The following is a 22,653-nucleotide window of genomic DNA, read 5'->3' as shown; positions in this document are numbered from 1 at the left end:
GTCTTTAGGAACTCGGGCTCTTGGTTTCCTACGCTTCTTGCTGTTCTTCGGGTTGCTAGAGGTGGTTTGCGACTGCATTGTTGAACGCGGGCTAGGGGGCTCTTTTCAGGCTTGGGTTGCAATAGAAATGAAGCTAGCCCATACCCAAGAATTCGCCAAGCGGTAAATATGAGAAGGTGCGCGTCAATAGAACGCAGCAATTGCAAGGCCTTGATTCACAATAGGCAGCAGCAGTAGGGCAAGGGGACGACGCGATGCTTGGGTGTCGAATGGGAGGCTGGTACTGGAAGGAAAGAAGAGGAACAGAAGAATCAAGCAATTTATCCCTTGCACGATCGACTTTAACAACACAACAGACTGCACATTTTTTTTTTGCCGATATATACCCTTTTTCTGACGACCACTCAAGCATGACGAATGATTATCCCTTCCTCCCGGCAAACATTTCATCCAACCAGGTCAGATCTACCCAGAAATATCCCCATTTACATCGTACATGAATCACGGACGAACTATACGATACCGGAACCAACGGCGAATGCGCTGGTAGATGGTGGTTAGCTGGAATAAAGCTGCAGTCGCGGGCAGACCTTTTGCGTCGTCACTATGTACTCCTTCTTTTTCACTTCCTCCTCTGCTGACAGGTTTTCCGCGAATTACGATGCCATTTGGGTCCCAATCCCTCAGAACAGGGTCTACACTGTCTGGTGTGCGCCAGTCAATCCGCCCAACGTATTCGCGCATGATTTGCGTCAAAAGTCTCCTCTCGGTGGCGCTGTCGGGGGCTTCCAGCGCGGGCGGTATACTGGTCTATATACGGAATGAGAACGTCCTCGCGGTGGCCCACAGACCAATGGCGATTAGTCCGTTTTCGCGTGCGTGTCATTGACTGACTACCAATAGTCAGTACACTCAAGATTCGACAACATACACATACCAAGACCTGAATACCACGGTGAGGAGCGAGCGACGCTGAGCGAGCCAAAAGAAGGGAATCAAGGAAGGCGGCAATTACTGCTGCTGTAGCCGACTTATGTTCTTATAAGGAATGGCCAACCTTTTTTTTTTGCTTATTTTTTGCCAGATTTTCCAACGTCCAACGATGGTAAGAGTGTTTCCGCTGCCGGCAAGGATCTCATTAGATCGTACTCTAGATCTGGATTCAATGGCATGTGGTCATTTGCGCATGTATAAAAGCCTGTTTGCGTGTATTTGTCTCATTGCGCATCTTTCTTCCTCCCACCATGACTGATCTCAATATCCCAGCTGCCGCAGGAGCTCATCCTCCTGCGAGAGCCTTGCGTTCGTCCACGTCTCCAACCTTCTCCTCCCACTAAACTCTTCTTTGTAGAAGGATTTGCTGCTCTGCAGCAGCTCTTGACTATTCTGGCCGCGTGCCTCGACACAGCACCGAGTAAGTGGACGACAGCGATCGATGTAATCCTGCTCATGATCGTCAGATGCCCCGATTCGCGCCATTGTCAGCGACACCTGTGGTCTCAGCGGTTCGTCCCTCCCATCGATCGCTTCATCAATTTGACTGGCCCTTCAAGCCAAAGCACTTCTTGATTTGGAGACCATGCTCGACAATATGTCTCCCGACAATGTCGACAATGTCGACAATGTGTCTCCCCCTTCACCGGGCTCGTCAGTCACCGTGTCTGACGACTCGGATGAGGATGAGGACGATATCGACCGCGACAACATTCCCAATGAGGATGGCCTTTTGCCCGCCCGCCCGCGTCAACCGTTCCGTATCGAGGGGCCCTGGGTCGTTGGGCGCTTGTTACAACTGTGCGCCGGCGGCGCACCTCAAGGCAGCTTCGGAGGCAGGTCTCCCCACCGAAGGCCTCCGCTGGTATGCGATCTCCACTGGCCATAAGGTCGGCATCACCTGCGTCAATGCACTTGCCATGTCCTGCGTCACCGGCGTTACCGGCAACGCGCGATGGTGGGGTTTTCCAGCCAGCAGGCGGCTATCGAGCACTTTAACTCTTTGCTCGATCTTCAACGCGTTGTCGCGGTTGCATAAAGTATGTATATCTCTCAAAATGAGTGTTCTGAGCACTGATCTAGTACCCAGTGATTGGCTTTCAGCAGTGTCCTCATCCACGTACATATGGTGTTCACAGAGTGTATAGGTAGTAGGATGTAAAACTCAATCTGTCGTGCTCAATTGTTGACAAAATGGCGCATCTTGGTTTCCAATCAATCCAGCCAAAAGGCTACTTAGAATAAGCGAAACTTTTGATTGAAAGCAGAATTAAGGTTTCCGAAATCATTTCGAAGGTGACGTACTAGATTGATGTCACCTCGACTCTTTCTTTGACGCTTGACGTTCAACTCGCCCAACTCCTTATCCCGACTTACCCAGTCTTGTTTGGCAGCCAACTCCCTCCATCTCGTCAACCCTGTTGACGCAGTACAAAATATCTCTGAACCGCTTTGAGGATGTCTCTCTGGGTGATTCGCTCCTTCTGAGCCCGAGCGTTTCGCCCAGATCATATTCTTGGATCGCCCTGAACTCGTGGAATCAGCCGCGGGATCAGACAGAAGGCAGGAATGCATCTGCCCTCGCGGCCCAAGCTCGCAACACTCGCAATGCCGGTCGCGCACACATCAGGCCAGATTTGCAAATGACCCGCCTCCATATGCCAATTCAACCGCTTCTCTCGCACAACCGCCCGCCATGGTATCAAAATTCATCACCAGAAATGGGGTTGTAACTGAGTGGGTTCTCTGCTGCGCATGCTACAGTAGTTGCTACTCAGGGGTGCCTGGTGCCCATGCCGTTGGCATTAATGGTGGACGCTGTCAACAGCAAGCCAGCACTTCCGGAGACCACTGGCACTGCTGGCCATGGGTGGTTTTCCATGATTCTGAACCGGGAATTACAGTGACCGGTGCGTCTTTTGTACCGCAACCACAGTCCAGTTAGCTAACTATTGCTAACCCCTGCAAATTGGACTTCCGCGAAGTCGAAAGTTGATCGTATCGAATGGTCTTTACACCGGAAATATTGTCCATATGCTGCCGCATACGCTGTTTTCGAGTTTGCCGCGTCTCATTCCTACATTCGGGCAATTGGTACCCGTTGTCGTTCCATCTCCGGTCGTCACAGCCGATCCAAACACTTTTCTTTTCAGCGAGCCCGGGGCCCAATCCACTGATCGATCCACTTGACGATATTTCATTTTCAAAGGCAAGCATCAGTTCGTCTCTACTCGCTAATCTATGATTACACATTAGCCTTGAATCGCAGCTCAACGTGCTAGGTCTCGGCCGCGCATCGCATGATTCTCTCGACTACTGTAGTATTCAACCAAGGACTGCAGGTGCTCGCACGATTCCTCTAGGCTGTGCAGAATGGAGAGAACTTGAAGTATTAACCCATACTGCTACTTATGCGCATAGAACTTGAAATAATAGTGTTTGCAATTGTGAATGACTTACATTTGTAAACTACTTATAAGCTCAAGCACGACTACCCAAATATGGCGCCTCGACGTGGCAGTCTATGGTGTCCACCCCAATGTTTGATCCATACTGTTGTCGAATCACAAACGCACGCGCATCCCGGGCACGACTTCTCTTCGCACAGTGGAAATTTGCATGGCCCGTCGTCTACTCCCGACGGTTTCTGGTCAAAGTTCCACTTCAGGCGGTTGAACTCCGCGTGTTCGTCGACCCAACCGTGAGTCCGGCCTGGCCATTCCTGGGTGACAGCCTTGCGATCGGCGCTCAGCTTGGAAAACAAGTCAGATTTTCCGTTGCGACTCTTCGAAGCAAGGGGAGAAGGCGGGTCGTCTTGTTCTTCTTCACTGCTAGCGGTATCCCCAAAGCTTGGGTTGAGGGGAGAACTTGATGGCGACCGATCCGTTTCGGAGGGCGACGGCGACCTATCATGATGCTCTGCCGTCTGAAGGCCTGATTTGGCTGGGACAGACGTCTTGCGAATGGGATGGGCACGAGGTTTGTCGCGTGCTGACGAAGAATGAGTGCGAGCTTTAGCGCGTGCTGGGGGAACAGCCAGCTGCGGTAGCTTGAGGGCGGGTGGTGGTTTGTGCGGCTTGGTAGAAATCGGACGGCGCAGCTTCTTGTTCAGCACGAGAGAAGAACGCGAACGTGGTTTCTTTAAAAGTAGATGTGGCCTTGGTTTTGGGGCAAGAACCGAAATGTGCTGGCTGCTCCCGGTGACAGTAGTACCCATCGTGGCAAGGGGTGGGCCGCGTGAGCGTGGTGTCGATGGATTTTTGTAGAATGAAGAGCTCGCCGTGGTCTGGGACAATGTCGTTTGGGAACCAGAGGTATCTTCCATGTCGGAGTCGTTTGAAACGAAGCCAGTTGCTGGGCTACTACTAGTAGTTTTCTCAAGCTTCGCTCTTCGAGCTTGTTCAATGCGGTCTGGGTGGCTATAGTCAAGAAATGAGCCCAGTGGATGCTGTGTGCGGAGGCTTACTCTCGCCGATATTTAGCTGTCGCTGCTCGTTCTCTGGACTTGTATTGCTTCACTGCAGCTTCACTCTCGTGCTTCTTGTCCTCGCGCTTTCTGTCGACCATTCCGAGTCAGCATGTACCACATCAGAATGTACTGCAGTGGAAGAGGTACTTTGTCATCCGGTTTTTCGCTGCTTGCCTACGTTTATTGAGGTTCCTACAATGCCAATTGGAATGAAGGTCAAGCTTTTACTGAGATGGGCACATACTTAGTTTCGTAAAGTGCTTGAGTCTCACGCCGGCGCCGCAGACGCACTTCGGGCGGTAACTTTTTACGTCCCATAGTGGGAGTTAGAGTCAAGAGTTGAATGCGATCAAATATTTACCTGGTGAGTCGATCACAACTGACTGGTGGTGCGCGAGACAACTTCAACACGTAGAGGGTTAGTGTGAAAATACCATGAGTGCTGTTCCAGTTGCTAAGTTGTGCACATGAGCTCCTAGAAATTATGTGAAGTGAAGTTGTCGAGTACACACGGGAGAGACGATATGGTGGTGACTTTGAAGGTGGAACTCTGATTCATGTTGCTTTCATTTCGGACTTTTGATACACTGTTCCCGACATTTATTTCGAAGAGTTGCTCACACTGCAGGACTGTGCCTCGGCGTAAAATTCCAAAAATATTTCCAGACATGGCCGCTGGGACTGGCCGTAGCCTAGTGCAGTTTCTTACGAAGGGAAAAATGGTGGAATTAATTATGAATTTATTAGTGGTGAAAAAAAATGAAAATTTCTCAAATCCATTCAATTTATGTAGCCAAACATCCAGCAAAATTTCACCTTTGTGGGTGCTGTGTAACATCCGCAAAACTGCAATTTCCATCAGTTCCCGACATTGGGTGCCTTTCCGCAAGATAAATATATACAATATATAATATTTTGAAATTTTTTCCGCGATGCCGATGGTCGCATCAGGACCCCGAAGGACTTTAGCGTCGCTTACACCCCCGAATAGACGCCTTGTTTTCTTGAATCTACCTGGAGGGTCTTGACCCCTCAAATAGAGCTAAACGCACCACCAAAATGCTCTAAACAAACCAAATTTGGAAAGTGGTCACATGCTGTGCTCTCTCTCAATTCTCGCTACAACTCCTAATCGACTCTAAAACCACTCGAAAACGCGTCCCGGCCGCTTAAGCGGGCCCGCCTTAGGCACCCACTTGCCCTGTTTCATATGGTCATGCAAATCTTCGAAATATCGACCCATTCGACACGGCTGAGGGCCAGCAACCGAAGAGCCCCGACCTTGGCAGGGCCAGGCGGGATGGGGTGCAATGGGATAGGCTGGCTGGTGTTTCAGACGGTGGTCGTACGATGGATGGAGTCCGAGATGTGCCGAAAAGATATGGGTATATAAGGCTGGGACACACTATGAGGTACGCAGCATCGATTCTTAACTTGCTACCCCCCACCGATGTCTTCCCAGGCCAACATGTCCTCTGCCTCTGTTCAGTTTCGTCAAGAAGCCAATGGGTCCTACTCCTATTGTGATGCAAACGGGACTTGGCACCAGCTACCACCTCTTGGGAACATGGTGCGTGGTCTTGTGTACCTGTCTATCCTGTTTCACTGACAAAACTCGAAGGCTGAGGTGCCAACTCCTTCATTTCAAGCCCATCCACCTCTCGTAGGTCTTGGTGTTTCTCGTTCTCTCCAGTGTTAACACTTGGCAGAATCGTGGTCCTGATCCACCAATTGAGCAAGCGTATAACAACACTCAGAATGTGAGCACTCCATTCTATCCATCTTGACCTACATGTTCTGACACACTGCACTAGTACCAGTTCGCCATTCAACCGATCACCAATCCCGTCTCCACTCCGCTCATTGACCCCTCCCTTCTGGCACAACAACCTACCAAGCCAATATACCCCATGATCGATCTCTCGCGCATCGACGATCTTAAGCCAGCTCAGAAGGTTGCTGGGGTGCGTCAGAAGGAGAAGAAGCGGAAAGGAAAGGGAAAGGGTCGTGAGTCGGACTCCGATAGTGAACGAGAACGGCGCAAAAAGGCAGGGCGTCCAGCTGGATCCCAGAACTGGAGTCCGGCTGACCAAATGGCTATGTACGATGCCGCAGAGCGGGTGGGAGTTCCAGGTGGAGCTAAAGGGTGGGAGTCTGTGGCGAGGGAATACAACGATGCATATGCGACCCCGACCGGCCGTGTCCTGCGAACAGGAAAAGCTTGCGATGACAAGCATAAAAGTGTATGTCATTCAGTTCTTATCTTCATCGCAGTACAGTAACGTCTACTCTAGAACTTACGACAGAAGAAACCGACAGGTTCTGGTGAACGCAAGCCTCATATCACTCGAGCTCACGAAATCGAGTCTCTCATCAACAATCGCTTTGCGACGCGCGACATCAGTGACGACTCCGACATCAACCATTCCAACGACCTCAGCAACAGTAGTGATGACGATGATGAGGACTCAGATAGTGCACACTGTCGTCCTCGCAAAGTCACACAGCACGTTCGCACTGCTGTCGCAAAGCGGGCTCCCAGTCCAGCTATACCATCTCGCCGAGCTCCTCGCACTACTGCCAACGATCTGATCTCCAAGTTTTCAAGTGTTCTTGATCCAAATGCAGCAGCTACACGCCAGGAGTCGCGCGATCGACGATTTGCCGAGATGACGCAGGGTTTCTTCATGTCGCAGGAACTGGCACGCTTGCGGGAGGAGATGACAGAGCTGCGGCGAGAGACCAATCGGCTGCAACGAGATAATGAGAGTCTACGTCGCCAGCGTGACTCCGCTGAGATGAGGTTGGAGAACATTGGTGATGGACGACTTTCTCGTTGGGATCGAGAGTCTATCTCACGATGGGAGCGAGATCTCTCGCGGGAACGTGATCCCTCTCCTCGGCGTAATCTTAAACGGGGCCGACGTCACATAGAATCTGGTCGAGACTATTCAGGTCTGCAGCGGGTCGGGGGCAAGATTCGCTGTGAGACTTTCTACCCAGAAGGTGGTGTATGCACTTATTGGGTCACAGATGCATCTTCCGATGCAACAGACTTTGATTATCGTCACCAACGCTCAGTCAAAAAACCTCGGATCCGGCCATCAAGCGGACGCGCTAACCCTCCCCATGTCCGCCGTGACCCAACTCCTGCCTGGTTTCGATCACCCTCTCCCGGCGGTGCAGGTCCTTCTAGGAACACACCAACGCCGTCACCTGCCATTCCCGATGCGACATCTGCCACAGTCACTGGCAATGCAGTCCAGCTGGTCATGACTCCGCAACGGGGTCCTCCTGTTTCCTTCATCATCAGCCCGGGGACTCTCAAATCACCCAACCCCGAAGCAAAGTAGAACCATATTTCCTTGCTCTCAATCTGACTAATTCTCTACCGACTGTTTTCTTGTTGTTTACTTCTCATACTTTACATGTTCAGCTACATTTTAATTTGATTCAATATCTAATCTCAATATCTAATCATCATACATGGCAAAATTGTGAAAGCGAGCAACACGATCTGAGCGACGTTGCTGCGAAAAGATCATATCCTCAAAATTACTCCAGACAGCTTCATCCTCTCTGGTTTCCGTCCATATCTGTGCATAGACTGTTTGGATTTGGTTGTATCCAATCCGATTAGTACGCAGATTGAGCAGGCGGACACAGATTTCGAGCAAATCCCCTCCGTCCTTCATCATCAGCAATGTCAAGCGGAACTCTGAGCCGGCCAAACGAGCCTTGCAAGGCCCTCATTCCCCACTCCGCTGTCTGGCAATAAGACACGAGTTGATTTCCAAAACCAATCTGCTCCTCTATCTCCTCCTCCGTCCCTTCTAGCACTTGACCCGTCTTGACAGGAGCACGAATCTTGCCATCGATTTGAGCTGTTCCACGTGGAAAGGCGGTATCTGCACATAAATAGAACCCAGTTGGTGTTCTATCGCATAGCTTGTCGTAGATGGGGCGAGCAACGCGTGAATCATGCCAGCTGCCAGGAGCATTGAGTCGCGCTGCAATTATTGTACCTAATAAAGGTCTGAGCACGATGCTAATGCAGCAAAAAGATGTATTACCGTTGGGAGCAAACACAAGTACTGAACTAACAAAATGCTCACATAGCCAGCCATTGTAGGTCGCATTCTCAATCTCCAAATCGTCAGCTGTCTGCACAGGCAGATTAAGACCATCAATGCTTCCAAATGCACCAGTTAAGAGTGGGTGTCGCTGAATGATGAGATCTCGGAAGGCTGTGAACTCGTCGATACTTGCAGGCCATTTAATCGATGAGTCGGAGATGTTCTTTAAGACACCAAGGAGAATGTGCAACCCAAAAGTTATGTAGCGAGACACCGTTGAAGGAATGAGTGCGAAGATCTGCTGGAGGCTAATTTCTTTCATCGTTGAATTAAGAAAATGGAGTACAAGGCCAAGAGCACCTGCAGCATCCAATGAACGAGCTCCGGGTCGTGGGTTTCCGGTCCGTGATGTGTCATGACGAGGAATGGGAACTGTATACCACGCGTTCGCAAAACCAGCACTGAGGATGAATTGGAATGTAGCAACATCGAAGCCCATTGTTGTAATAAATGCACGGTCTTCTTTCGTGCTGTATAGTTGCTGCCAAGGTGTGTCTTTCCTTGGATTTGGGAGAAGCTGTGGGCGGGAGAGGTAGTGACGACTTTTGCGGCGTCGTGCTGCATGCAATTCCCGTCGTCGAAGTATCCCGGCCAGTGTCAAGCCCATGACAGCAACAACATGTTCCCAGTCCTGCTCATCATCATCGTCTTCGTCCTCGAGCATTTGGGCATGCAGCATGAGGAGCAACGCGCCAGAATCCATTGTGTATCGTGTGCGCGTTGTTTGTTATCGATGGTGATGGCAAGTGTGATTAGATGTGAGTCGAGCAATGATTTATTGAGTAGCAAGTCGTTACGGGAAACAGGACAGAATAAACTCTTCAAAGAATTTTCTAACCGAGATCACTGGCACCGCGATACATATATTATACAACTATTCATCTACCTTATGGAAAGGCACCCATTTATGCGTCAGTTCCCGACTTTTATGCATCAGTTCCCGACTTTTATACGTCAGTTCCCGACTTTTATGCATCAGTTCCCGACTTTTATACGTCAGTTCCCGACTTTTATGCATCAGTTCCCGACTTTTACTTGTTCCCGACAATTATGATTGAGGTCAATCATTGTGTTACTGTTTACAAACAGATGTTATTCTTCGAGCTCCGCTATACTAGCTAAGGTTTCCAATTCATTCAGAGCACGACGTTCACTGACACCCCATTTCAGTTGAAAATGTGTGAGCACCTGCTCGCTTTGCCGCCGCAGAACGAGCAGCATAAGCACGCAAAACCACTGTTCAGTTCATCTTCAACGTCCCCCCGCCCTTCTGCTTGCTGTCTCCACCACTGACTTTGCCATTGCAGATAACGAAGAGTGCGTCGCATTTCTTCTTCCAGCAGCATAACTTCTTCATTCCATCGTGTTTTGCGTGCCATCGCTCGACACCACTCCACGCGCATAGCTGTGAATAGACTTTTGAGGTTTTTGAGCAGCCCAAAACATGAAAGACGTACTCGTGTGAAGTTGCTCTTCCTCATCATCGAAAGCGCCCGGGGCAGTCCAAATCCACGACATGATCCGTTTTGTGTTACCAGGCATATTGCGAGAAGGCCGTGCACTGCGTCCAACACCGATTCTTGCCAACTTACCCCGAGCTGCTAGATCCTTCTGCTCGTTGTCTCCCGGGAGGCTGATATCCTCCTTCTTCAGTTCCCCGGAGGGCCGGGTATCTTGACAAAGCACTCAACCCCGCCAACGCCGAATGCCCCCGTCGATACCGCAAAGAGATGAATGTGACTTTGCTTGTAACCCGACTCCAAGAGCTTGGCCGCCTTTGTTGTCTGGTTTTGACCGGTGATGTTGGCATTGCGATACGCTATCAACCATCGCTTGCCATGAAGCTTGAAGCGCAGTTGACTCAGAGCATTTTGGCACTGGGAGGCCCGGAGTTTCTCTTCGATGTCGACTAGGCCTTCAAGGCAGCCTTGTATGCCGCCTAAAGCCACGTTGATAGGCATTTGGCTCGGCATATACAAGGCGATTTCTTCGGGAAGTGGCGGCGCGGCATTCGAATCACGGTTGAGTTCCATCTCGGCCAGGACGGCGGGCGGCACCGGGCATATACACCTGCTGCAATTCACGGAAGCGAGCAATCTTTCTCAGTAAAGAAGCACGCAGCTCATCCAATTTCTCTTCGTGATCGGCAGTCAGAACGGGGTGTTCTTGTGTGAAGTCCTTGATACGGGCTCTGAAGGAAGCTCAGCTTTCAGCAAGGAAGAAAAGTTGTTCGATGGACTCACTGAGAGTCTTCGATTTGTATCCCTGCCGAGAGGAAAGCAGTAGCGCTGCCACCTGCTACGAATGCGCGTCCATCAATATTTTGCTGTCGCTCTTCTCGTTGAAGGTCTAGACGAATTTCCGCTTCAGTAGGAAAGTCTGGGTGAGATCAAGATCAGTGTCAAATTAGATGCCACGAAAAAAGAACTTGTTGCATACCTTTCGTCGGCAGCACGAAAGGATTGGGTTGCCCATCGTCCTCTTCCCATGCACGAATGTCGCGTTTCCATTGCCTTTGAAGTTCTGGAGCGATGCCATCGCTGACCGCCTGGAATGCGCCGACTTGCTGCGCTCTTTCATTTCGAGCAACAACGAGTCGACGTTGCAGCGTTTTCCCTGGACGGACAGGTGATTAGATCGCGCACAGTGAAATCATGACATACTTACCCAGAGTCATATTCTTCAGGAAGTTATGATTGTCAATGCGATCATCGAGAACATCAGCTCGGTTTCCAAGCCCCATCTCCTTCGTTGCCAGAGCCGCTGGATTCAAATTGGACCAGAGTCGCTCAATTCCCTCCCCATCGGTTTTCGCAACGCCACGTTTGTAAGAGATGGTGTTTTTATCCCTGCATTTGTCCTTGTGCGATTCCGCATGCCAAACAGGCAGGCCAAACTGGACGTTGACTTCGTTAAAGTTCTTGTGCATCGATGGAGGTAGTCGCTGCATTCGCTCTTGAAGGTTCACCTTCCATTGGCAGGCGATGTCGTACGATATGGTGATGAATAGAATCATGATGGTCATAATGGCCGAGAACAGGATCCAATCCATGTTGCAGTACCTCGATATACAGTTAATGGAGGAATAAGATAAGTTAATAGCAATACCTTTCGCCCTTTTGCAGGTTACCCATACCATTGGGGCGTACACACTCATGGCGCGCACACAGACACAAGCCCCAACCCCAGAAACTCGCAGCCCCGTGGTCATGCGAGTGTCTTTCTGGAGAAGGGCAGCGAATGCGATGCAGGTGCTCATCTGAATGGGAAGGTGTCAAAAAGGCTCACCAGAGAAAATTAATGAGTGAGCACTTACATCTGCTTCACTAACATAGCGTTTCACATGTTCCTCGTACCCTGTCGGTTCGACCCAATATCCCCATCCTGGTCCTAGTGGCGGGTCGTTGATCTCGTTTGCGCGAAGGCGATTTTTGAGACGGAAATTTGCATCCATCGCCACAATAAGCATGTAAAGGAATCTGCGAAGACACGAGTTAGCATGATTGGGCAGTTTTCAGGCACACTGACTGGAGGCGAGGGTCGACAGATCTCCAATCGGCTGGAAGATTGCGGCCGTCATGGGGGCATGCCCAGCAGGCGACAGCGCATGCACCGAGCTGTGTCCTTTCAACTCCAGCGGGATCATGGCCACGACCTGCACGCTTACAACGGGCAAGAAAGGCCCACTGTCGAGACATTCGATGGAATTGTCGGGTGCGTTCCTGAAAATTGATTATAAGTATCATAGCAACGCAAAAGAGGGAGAACCCACCGGAACGGCTACCAAGCCCGAAACGGCCATACTGCTCGTCATTCGTTCCAAGGCAGATATGAAGTCGGATACATTAAGATTCCCTTCGACGTTGAAAAGTCGATATGCTTTGAGTGTGCGGAAGGTGGCGCAAGTCGCTGGCTCAATTACGGTTGCCGGGTACCAAGCGTTCCGCAGTAATTGGGTCATGTTGTCCGCATCTTTAGATTTGGCACAGTTACAGTAGCGGATTCGGATTGAGTGGACGTGAGGGAGGTCGATGACAGTCATCGTGTGAATGGAGACATCAGGGAATGCGCAAGGGAAACCACCGTGCCCTACTTGATAGACCTGGCCCAATTGTCGAAGGGTTTGGGGGAACCAATAATTTCCATTCCATTCCTGTGGAACTTAAGGAATTGTTTCGATAAAACGGGTTTTGCGCACCTCGAGCAAATGGAGAGGAGAACGTTGATGGACCGATAAACAGCAGGTCAGACACTGTAGGTGTCTTCCACAATCTTCACAACGGAAGAAACGTGGGGCAGTGACGTCGGTAGGGCTGGCGCTAAGTGACTGACTGCAATGGGCGCAATGTGGGTCTTGCAGGTCATTTCCGAGACCTTCGTGACGAAGAATTTCATCGAGGAAAAGAGCCATGCGTGGTCGCCATTGGGACATTGGATTGGTCTATAGAAATATCAGTATAAGAGCGCTTGTATGAGGGGACACTCCTCCGTACTGAGCTGATGTATGTTTTGCGCTTGGACCCCACTTCTTCTCCCTCCACATTTTCTCGCTCGTCGACATCTGGCTCTCGCTGGGTGGATGGCTCCGCTGGCATAGGCTCGAATGCCGCGAATGCGTCTCCTACTGGCAGTTCGGGTCGAAGGTACTGAACATCGTGTAGTGTTGTCGTTGTCACTCGGTTTGTACCGTCGTCAGTGATATAGTAGTTGCGAGTAGTGGTGCGAGATGGAAAGCGCTTGGTCGGAACGTAGCTTCTGGAAGTACCGAGCTCGATGATGTCCTGTTTTGCCCGCTTGCGCGAACTCATCTCACCCGCAAGCGTCGAGGGAGCTGTAACTTTGGGTGAAACCGGGCTGAGTGGAGTCAGACGTGCTGACCTTGATCATGTTGGTGCCTTGGTGCGACCCGGGGAAATACGCAGTCCCAAGGATTGATGATGAGTGGTGTGCTGGGCTGCGGGTCGTTTCCAACTCGGTGCGAAACTGAATGGTCTTGTTTGGGTGATGTGTCAATTGCGGGGACGAGAGACAAATGGCGTCGCCCGCCCACCGATCAAACCCCTCCACATGGAAAGACCCAGTCACCAGGAATCCGCGTTGTGCATCAACGAGGCAACAGCGCCGACCGTTGGTGAAGTTTTTGCTTGATGTCTCAATTGAGGGACAAGAGGCAAATGGCATGATGCCAAGTCCAGGTCACGCGGTGACACACGCACATCCATCGCTCGTTCGGGGGCGGTACGCGGTCACGATATCCGAGGCAAACACGAATCAAATGCGGGGCAAATGCGAGCACCAAAAGAGAATGACATTAGACAAGTACTACTGGGGTAGCTATCTCCACTGCCAATCGCCGCCCTACGCCGTTGGGAAAAGAAGTCCACTCCATGAATAAGTAACGCGACTCAGGTCAGCAGCAATTGGCGGGTATGCTGCCTTCAGTGTTGCCTCTAGGTCGACGTTGCGGATTGGTGAGTTTCTGATCACGGCCTGGCATGTAGGGCACTGCCAGTTGCGCTGGAGCCATAGGCGCATACATAAGTAACAGCCCGAGTGTCCACACGCGGAACTGACAGGGAAGGAAGAAATGAGTACTCCGGTTTAGAGGCCAGCGAGCGCCTACATTACTGGGTGAGTTTGTACTCCGTGACAAATGGTGCATTGGTGAGATGGCGATGCTGGCTCAAGGTATGGTGGACGGGGGCCAGGGAGAAGAAGACGCTCCTGTACGACCCCTCGGGCCGTGGAAAGACGCCAGCCGTGATGAAGGGACTTCGATTTGGGTCGCTTCAGCCGGAGTTGCGTGCGCGGCGCGAAGTCTGAAAACAGCAGAGTAGCGCGGCCATTGGAGTCTGAGCCCAGAGTCACGTATGGTTTGGGAGCTGTAGTTCTGTGAATCAGTTGTGCAGGTAGTACAGAATATACACAAACGTGGTAGCGGAATTTGAAGCCAAGGCTCAAGATCATCGCGTCCTTTGCGTTGTATGGGCTGGGATGGCGCGCGTGTCGAACGACGCTCTCTGCCCGACCAAGCCTGATCGTCGGCATAGGTCAGCTTGAATATGGGAGGGAACCAAGAGTTTGTGAATTGGCCGTTCGAACTTCAAAAGCATTTGTTTATTGATCATTGATTTCACGGCAGATTTAACAGACGATCTCGATGAACGATTCCATCAATCGCAAGGGATAGCCCTCGAAAACTCCCTCGTAAAACTCCCCCTCCAAGTCAAAACTCAATCTAATCTTGCTTGAATTCCATGTTAGCTTGTGTTGACTGAGGTGCGAGGAATCTTACAGAACAGGTTGGGCGATATGCTGAATCCGAGATCGTCATATAATCAGCAGATGATCAAATGGTCAAAAATGGAATAGAACTTACGGGGTTAATGAAAACCAGGGTCGTCAAGGCTAGCAGAGAAAATCGCGTCAATGTCGAGACGGCACGATGGCGATAAGCTCACTAGTCGGCCCAGCGTCGTTCGACGCCTTCTCCGTCTGGACGCACTAGAACTAGAGGAACGGGACGAGGCCGACAAGGATGGATAATACGGCGTGAATGCGTCGATAACATATGCGACCCACAACTATATGCAGTTGGAGTATGAGTATGAACCCGCGAAATGATGAAATACTGACTGACCCTCATGACGGAAAGAGATAAACACGCAGAGAGTCTCGCTAAGCGGAACTTGATCTGGCGCACCAGAAAAAAAAAAAAACCCACCGGCGCGTCCAGGTGCATACATGGTAACATCCATCTGATTGGATTGCCGCATATTATGACCTCCAAAAAGCTTTAAGAACGACCTCAAGCAAAGCGAAAAATCTTACCAGCATGTCGAACCATTCCCACTGGCAATCCCCTCTCAAAAAAAAGGGCAACCACCATCGCTTGAGCCCTCTCAAGTCGGCTTTGCGTCCCCCGTCCATGTTGCCCCACTACCGTGGACGCCGTCCTCTGCGTCGCGACCCCCCATCATATGCAGTTAAAGCGAATTCATATTTGGCTCTGGGAGATGAGCTGGAGCTCGGTAATCGCCTGACTATGTTCATGGAGGATTGTGACGATTTCTATCGAGGGGAGGTCAGTGAAGAATGGTATTTATGCGGGATTTCAGGGAGCTGACTTACTTGAAGGCTTTCATTCCCGAGGACTACGCGCCGTTGACTTCAGAGCAAGAAAAGGAGATAGTGACCAACTTACGCTCCGACACCGGCGAGTTATCAGTCATGTCTGGTCCTGCCGAGGCATTCGCGGGGTTCTTCGACATTCCCAGCCTTTCGACTCGTAGCCCACAACGGACCTATGCTGGACGCCATAATCGGACGACGCGTTCTGAACCCGACTCCATATTTTCGGATGACACCGAGGATGAGGACGAGCCGGAACCTGTGGCCAATTTGGGATGTTCAGCTCGAGCTGCGTCGATCGTCGAGACTGATAAAGGCAAAGAGCGGCGACAGTACCAATGAGGCCGTCGGTGTCGTTCCAGCGGCGCCCCGCGCGGCATTGCCGCGAAATCGCATCAAAGGTCTCCTACGTCGTCAGTATGGCCTGGTCAACGCAGACCTCCATCCGTTAGTTTCTCGTCTTATTTCAGTGATGCTCACTCACCGTATCATCTTCAGAACGTTGCCGACTCCCTTCGTCGACTCTCACAACGTCCTGACGGCAGTTGTTCTACATGGTCCTTCGAGTCAGAACAAGAGATGGGAAGCCGATTGCAAATCCCTCGGTGCTTGTTTGTCGGTCCTCGAAGATGTCATTCCAATGAGATGGGGGGTAGGCTTTCAAGAAGGGCCATATGCCGTGAGTTGTATTTCATTTTCTCAGTTGGTCATCTCACGAATGCTTTTGCAGACAGCCAAAACCCTCGAAAAGCCCTTGAGAATGGTTAGTTTCCCTGGAGGCGATATCACGGAGCTCGCACCGATGAACCGTATTGCGGAATATCAACTAGGTTCGTCATCCGCCATCTACTTGTTTCCCTGACGGAGACGTTGAACTAGAGTGCGCGAAACAATTCTTCCCCGCGGTTTGTGGATCCATGGCATCCGAAATGGAGAGGCTATTCGATCACGACCACTTGACGCCTCCTTATCCGCACTCAGTGTTTTGCACTTGCGAGTTCAGCCGCAACATAGCGACGTCTTTCCGACCACAAAAACGGTGGGACGTCAGATTCTGCGATCTGCTAGCGATGACAGTTGTCGGAAAATGGAACCCCAATACTGGCGGCCACCTGTTGATGCATGGCGAAGGGCGAATGGTCTCCCTGAAGCCTGGGGACACATTGCTGCTTCCCGCTGGAGCTCAAATGTACAGCTTCGCGCCAGTTGGCGAGGGCGAAAAGCAATTCTTCGTGTCGCAGTTCCTCCACTCATCGGTAGTCCGTTGGCTCCAGAAGGGCGGACTATCTGACTATGAACTGGAGTTCAAAGCAAAGAGACTGCGCGAAAAGAAGTATGTCGACCTTCTGCACGAGTGGACGAAAGCCCGAGAGAATCGGGGAAGTATTGGTCGTAAGCTGTTCATGAAGTTGGGGGATGTTGGGGCGGTTCTTTAGTTAATGTCGTTTATACCAGGTCGTCAATGTCGATGCATGGGTTTTGCCACGCCAATTTGTCACGCGTCTAGTGATGGGGCATCAGGTCTCATTCATAAGTACCGAGTGTGGGTGAGGGGAACGTGGGTAGTGAGGATGACATGAGAGCGTCAAAGGTGGAGAATGGAGGTAGTGAGGGTAGGCATGATGGTACATCTAATGGTGAGAAAGGGGGGAGAAGTACAAGCGGCGGGGTGTATGACGAGGGAATTAGGTACTCTGAGAGTTCTGTGAAGGGGTAATCGAAATCATCGGGAGAATGTAAGCGTAGATTTAAGAAGGGAGGCTGGATACTCGGAAGAACCGAAGTTTTCTGCTTGGGCGGTGGCAGCTCGACGACTACAGTCTATCAGTAGACAGACATAATTGAGACCTGTCAGACCGTTCTTTGTATCGCTTCCGATACATCCGAGACCTTTCCGCAACCCTCCGCTGGATCTCAGCTGGTTGGAACTTCAGCTGAGCTCTCCGACTGTAAAAATGGGCAAGTCAGAGCCAAAAAAAAATGGATAAGCATGAGTACGGACCCAGCCATATACTCTTTTGCCTTTTGATTGCGAAGTCGTTTCCGCTCTAGCCTGTATACATTGATTAATCCGAAGGAAAAGCGACAAGTAGCGGCCGCACAGTTCATCGTCTTCGACACAGCGCAGTGCTCGGGGTTGAACAGGTGGGTGCATCATATTGGAGGAGAGAGTCAATCAGTCTGACTCAACACTGAAGGGATCAACCCATCTCGGAGATGGTATCCAAGGCGACTGATGTGACTTCCTTGCATTGGGTCATACTTATTACATGATATGAGATGCGGACGAAGGAGCACAAAAGATTCAAGCGCAACGAGACATCAAACTTTGGACATACTAGGTTCGTAGCACACAATCAGTACAGCGTTGATAAGTAGGATGTTTACAGTAAGCACGTCAATGATACACCTGGCCCGCCAACTACGCCATGACAGTCGCGTCATCGTTGGTCCGCTTGCAGACGAGAGCCCAAGTGGTCACAGGAATACACTCTTGATGAGGCATGAACTCTTGAGAATAGCCAGGAATGTGTATGGCATTGGGGCAGAAGAAAGAACGGCGCAGATCGCAACGGCCCAGCGACCATTGATTGACGAGCTTTGTCTGGTACTGATGCCCTGCTTGTGAGACGAGGGCCAATTGATGATTGACCTTTGCTCGATCCCGCTTTCCAGGTGCTGTGTTGCGGTGTGAAAGGAGGAGGGTACGCAGCGATCGCAGCATCAAAGCTTCTGAGACGAAGCTTTCGAACAGGTCAGGATCGGAAGAGTCGGTGATGCCACGCCGCCGCATTAGATGAGTGAGGTCGAGCTCTCGAACATTATGTAGGCGCTCGAGGAAGGTTTCAGTCCCACTGATCGACGCGAAATGCATCCAGTTCCCCGCCAAATGGAGAATGGATACTCTGCTCAACTTCGAATCGTTGAGTTGAGTGAAGCTGGCCACGCATGGATTGTCGTCAATAGAGAGAGCCAAGGAATGAAGTCGAGGGGTATTGAGTAGGGATACCAAACGACCACAGCTGTGTGTCGCGTGACAATTGCCGTAGCATGCATAAGCAAGCACCGACAAACGCGGAAGGTCGACGGGAAGGAGAGATTCGTTTTCGGGTGCGCAATCGCTGTCGGAGAGCCGGAGAGTGTATAGCCGTGAACATTGTTCAAGAGCCTTGAGGATAGCAGAGCTGATGCTGCCCTCGTGTTTCCCATAATGCTCCGCCATGCCATCCAAAGTGAGGGAGGTGAGATTCTGGTAGTCGGCGATGACAAATTGGTAGGACAAGTCGTCGAATACGAGCTCGCGGAGACATGGAGTGATACCGCATAAACTGCGGACAGTGAGGGCGTCAGGATAGCGGGAAGAAGCGCCGCCAAGGGTCAGCGACGAGAGCATCGGAAATGCGACTTCATCCCCCATGCAGAGCACTAATGAGTTCCACTGGAGCCCGTCTTCAATCACAAAGGCAAGCTTCTGCACGGTAGACGCGTTGACGACGATATTTTGGGCAAGCGCAGTAATGAAGCTTGGGTGCGGCTTCAGTGCTCGACGTTTCATGGGAGGAGGGTCGTAGAGCTGTTGGATGTATTTGCTGCGGAGGTTGACTACGATGGTTTTTGGTGCCAATGAGGCTCGCGCGAAAAGGCTGTCGATGTAAAGGGGACTCATGCAGGAGGCGACATTAATGCGCGTCCAGAGAGTCGGATTGGCGTCGATGGTGACTTTCCACGCGCGGGAGACGGAGCGGGCGACGACTCTTTTCCTTGCGTCCTCGCTCCAGCCCTCAGACTCGTTGAGGAACGCATGGAGGATGAGCAGGAAGGTGTCTTGGTTGTGAGAGGGGCATCGGTTTCCTGAAAACGGTATCAATGGGAGGCGAGGAAATGGGGACCAAGACGTACCGGCCATTCAGTCAAACGAGAGGGAGAAACACCAGCGCATGGCGCGCCCGTGACTTTGAAAAAACCCAAAGTCAGTCACGGAGAGCAGAAATAATTATCGAATTTCCATATGAAGAGACAGAGACCAGTTGATGCACTGATGATGGAAAGTAAGCCATGTCCAAGTTTGGGAGTCGTGGCCCCTTGGACTTTCTAAGGGCAGCGGACCGCGGCGCGGAGGATTGGCATAGGATGTAGTGGTGTTGCGAGCATATGGTTGGATTCCAAAAGAGGAGGGGTAACACCGTGACAATCCAAATGGGGAAGGGACATTAGGCTAATGGCGCGCTCAGTTGAAAGACCGCCGAGCAACGGGACTTAAGACTATTGCATCTGCTTCAATTGCGGGGACATTAGTCTAACGCGTACAGAGACGGGTGGGTCTTCTCTCCCTCGAAGACCCTTTAAATTGACGCTGGCGACATCTCGTGTGCGTTTATCGACTGCCCGGTCAACAGAAGTCACGACAGGAAAAGATGATACTACCCGTAGCAGAGACGGCCGCGTTCTCAGACCGGGCAAAGAACGTAATTGGTTGGCAAGTTCGGTAGTCAAGGAATTGGATGATAAGTCCTGGGGATACTGGTTATAGCGAATTCAGAATGTCAGTGCGAAGAAACGCACCTGGGTGGAAAAAAGTTGATCGATATCCGTTTTGGCCACGATGGAACTCAAGTCTGCATCAGACATAGGCTCATCGATAGCGCATGCACGAATGCTGACCCATAGGAATGATTCATCTGCGAGCTGGAGCGAGAAGAGGATGTCGAAGTTGGGAAGGGAGGAGAGACAGAACGGGGTGCCATGACGATGTTCTAACCATTGTTTTGTGTCGTCTAGAGTTGAGCATCTTGTTGCCAGTGGTAGACGTGATGCATCCTCTTCTGGATCAACTGTAGAATACTCAGGCTGGCCTTCTTTGTTACAGTACCAGCGGACAAGCCGCGCTGTTTGACGAGCCCACACAGGTATTTGATGAGGGAATTTGAAGATGTCTGTGAGCAGCCTTGATGTTCCGAACACCTGCGAGAAATAGAACACAAGACAATGCGCTACTCCGTCAGGTGTACTTGGGGGATTGAGATCCAGCGTGCCAATAAAAGTCGCAGGCCAACGATTCGGTTCTTGCCGATAAGGCCGTTCTGGAAGCGGAAACCAGGTCCGAGCAGCGCTGGCAAGAAGAGATGGCTCATTAAGGACTCCGACTTTCAGTTTGTCGTCAGTCCAGTAGCCATATCCTCGATTCACGAGTTCCGCATTTTCGGCGCCAAAGGGAGACGATTCGTGAGTGGCCATGGTACGATACAACGCTTCGGTAACGAATTCTTTGATATCTGGGGTGCGATGAGACAAAAGCAACATGGCCATGAAACACCGACGAGTTGAGGCGTTTTCTGTATTCAGTCGCCCAAGACGATTCGTCCAACCCCATCCAGGGGGGGTTTTCTCGGTTTCCTCAATTTGGACCACATCCAAGGGCCGAAGGTGAGTCATCGTCTTAAGGTAATCCGAGAGGCAGGTATGTGGGTAATCTAGACCCTCACAAATAAGGATGGTAAGAAACCCGTCCGTTAGCCGATGCCTGAAGTGTTTCAATAAGTGTTCTCGCTGGACTCGGACAATCGACAGACCTTCCTCTAAGCCAGCGCCACATTCGCGCCATCAGTAGATGCCCAGAAGAGCTATCGCGAAGAAGAGGGGGAAGGAATTTCGACACATAGGCCTCATACTCATCGGGGTCGTCAAACGCTCCGGTGTCTGAAGTCCACTGCCAAGAAAAGCCAGTTGGGACTATCGTCGTTTGCGGTATGCCAATTCCAGCACAAATAAAGGTACACTCTCCCTCGGTCATATCCGACCAAACTTGCAGAAGATCAACGAGCAGAGGCTGGCGATGCTGGTTGAGGGATTCTCCCATCGCAGACTGCTCGAGTGCCTCTTGAGCCTCATCAATGACAATAAAAAAGCCTTTCTCGAAGTCGGCTCCAATAGCTTTTTTTATCTGCCTCAGCGCATTGGCAATGTTCTTCGCCATATATGCAGAGTCATGCTCGATGAGCAGTTCCGCCAGACCGAAGAAGCATTCGGGACTGTCTTCGGCGTACACAGAGCAAGGATGAAGTTGGAACTGGAGCCACTGCAATTTATGTTGGTCATTCAGTGGCGCACCATTCACAGAAAGGATGTCCAGGAAGTAGAGAAGGAAGAGTAAGCGCGCCAGTAAGATGGCGCCAAATTGTTGAGTTACGAGTTTGTACGCTGAAACACTCCATGAGCCCCTTGAGCACTTTTCGACTGTGCTTTCAATATCGAGACTACCCAATCGTCCTCCGTCAACGACGATAGTGAAATAAAGGCCCCAAGCGTTGCACAATCCTTCGTAGCAAAGCCGGGTTTTGCCAGATGCAGAGCCGTTGACGAGGAACCTAGACTTAGATCAGAAAAGGCCTCCGGGAGTATAAACTGCTGCACTTATTGTTCTTTGGGGAGAAGAGGCGCAAAAGCCGTTCTTTGAGCACAGGTTCCCTTGAGAACCTGCCCAAGTCGTGCGTTAAGAGGTTGAAGTCATCTCTAGCATCCATCGTTTGAAGCCCAAGGGCCTCAATAAAAGTCATCGTGTCTGGGCTTGAGTAGGTAGCGCTCGGTGGTGGACTTCTTCCTGCCCAAGGGACAAAGAATCCGCCTGTTTTGATGAGTGTGGCCAACTGGTCGTGCAAGCTTTCGAGATATGCCCGCGCAGCAGTCGATATGGGCGGGAACGCGGAAATGAATGCTGTCCTAGTTGTGAGTGTCCTGGCAATATAAAAGGTTGGACGACGCACGAGGTTCAACTGGAGAAGGCGGATCATGAGTTGGCTCTTTGGCAGCTCCAATCTCTGGGTTGTAGTCCGCTTCCTCTTTCTCTTGAAGTGGCTGCATGGACATGAGACGTGAAGGTAACACATGTGTGTCATTGTGGGTGCACTGTGTAGGTGTGTTTTGTAG

General features: G+C 51.0%; 2 protein-coding genes across 2 annotated transcripts; both read right to left on the bottom strand.

Moving 5' to 3' along the window:
* Nucleotides 1-9,690: 9,690 nt before the first annotated feature.
* On the bottom strand, nucleotides 9,691-10,140 carry MIND_01397600 (CxC2 domain-containing protein; the record flags this gene model as incomplete). The annotated part of the gene is made up of 4 exons (XM_037370384.1): nucleotides 9,691-9,707; nucleotides 9,757-9,834; nucleotides 9,893-10,003; nucleotides 10,056-10,140. The coding sequence occupies 4 exons, from the start codon at nucleotides 10,138-10,140 to the stop codon at nucleotides 9,691-9,693; spliced, it is 291 nt and encodes a 96-aa protein (XP_037213385.1).
* A 10,125-nt stretch (nucleotides 10,141-20,265) lies between these two features.
* On the bottom strand, nucleotides 20,266-22,593 carry MIND_01397400 (uncharacterized protein; the record flags this gene model as incomplete). The annotated part of the gene is made up of 4 exons (XM_037370383.1): nucleotides 20,266-21,250; nucleotides 21,300-22,094; nucleotides 22,141-22,441; nucleotides 22,491-22,593. 4 exons carry the CDS (start codon nucleotides 22,591-22,593, stop codon nucleotides 20,266-20,268), a joined length of 2,184 nt encoding a protein of 727 aa, XP_037213384.1.
* Nucleotides 22,594-22,653: the final 60 nt, after the last annotated feature.

This window comes from Mycena indigotica, assembly GCF_014461135.1.
Source record: "Mycena indigotica strain 171206Taipei chromosome Unknown Mind.scaff0017, whole genome shotgun sequence".
In the NCBI taxonomy this organism is placed as follows: domain Eukaryota; kingdom Fungi; phylum Basidiomycota; class Agaricomycetes; order Agaricales; family Mycenaceae; genus Mycena; species Mycena indigotica.
The sequence above is the reverse complement of the archived record's forward strand: the minus strand, read 5'-3'. Positions and strand labels throughout refer to the sequence as shown.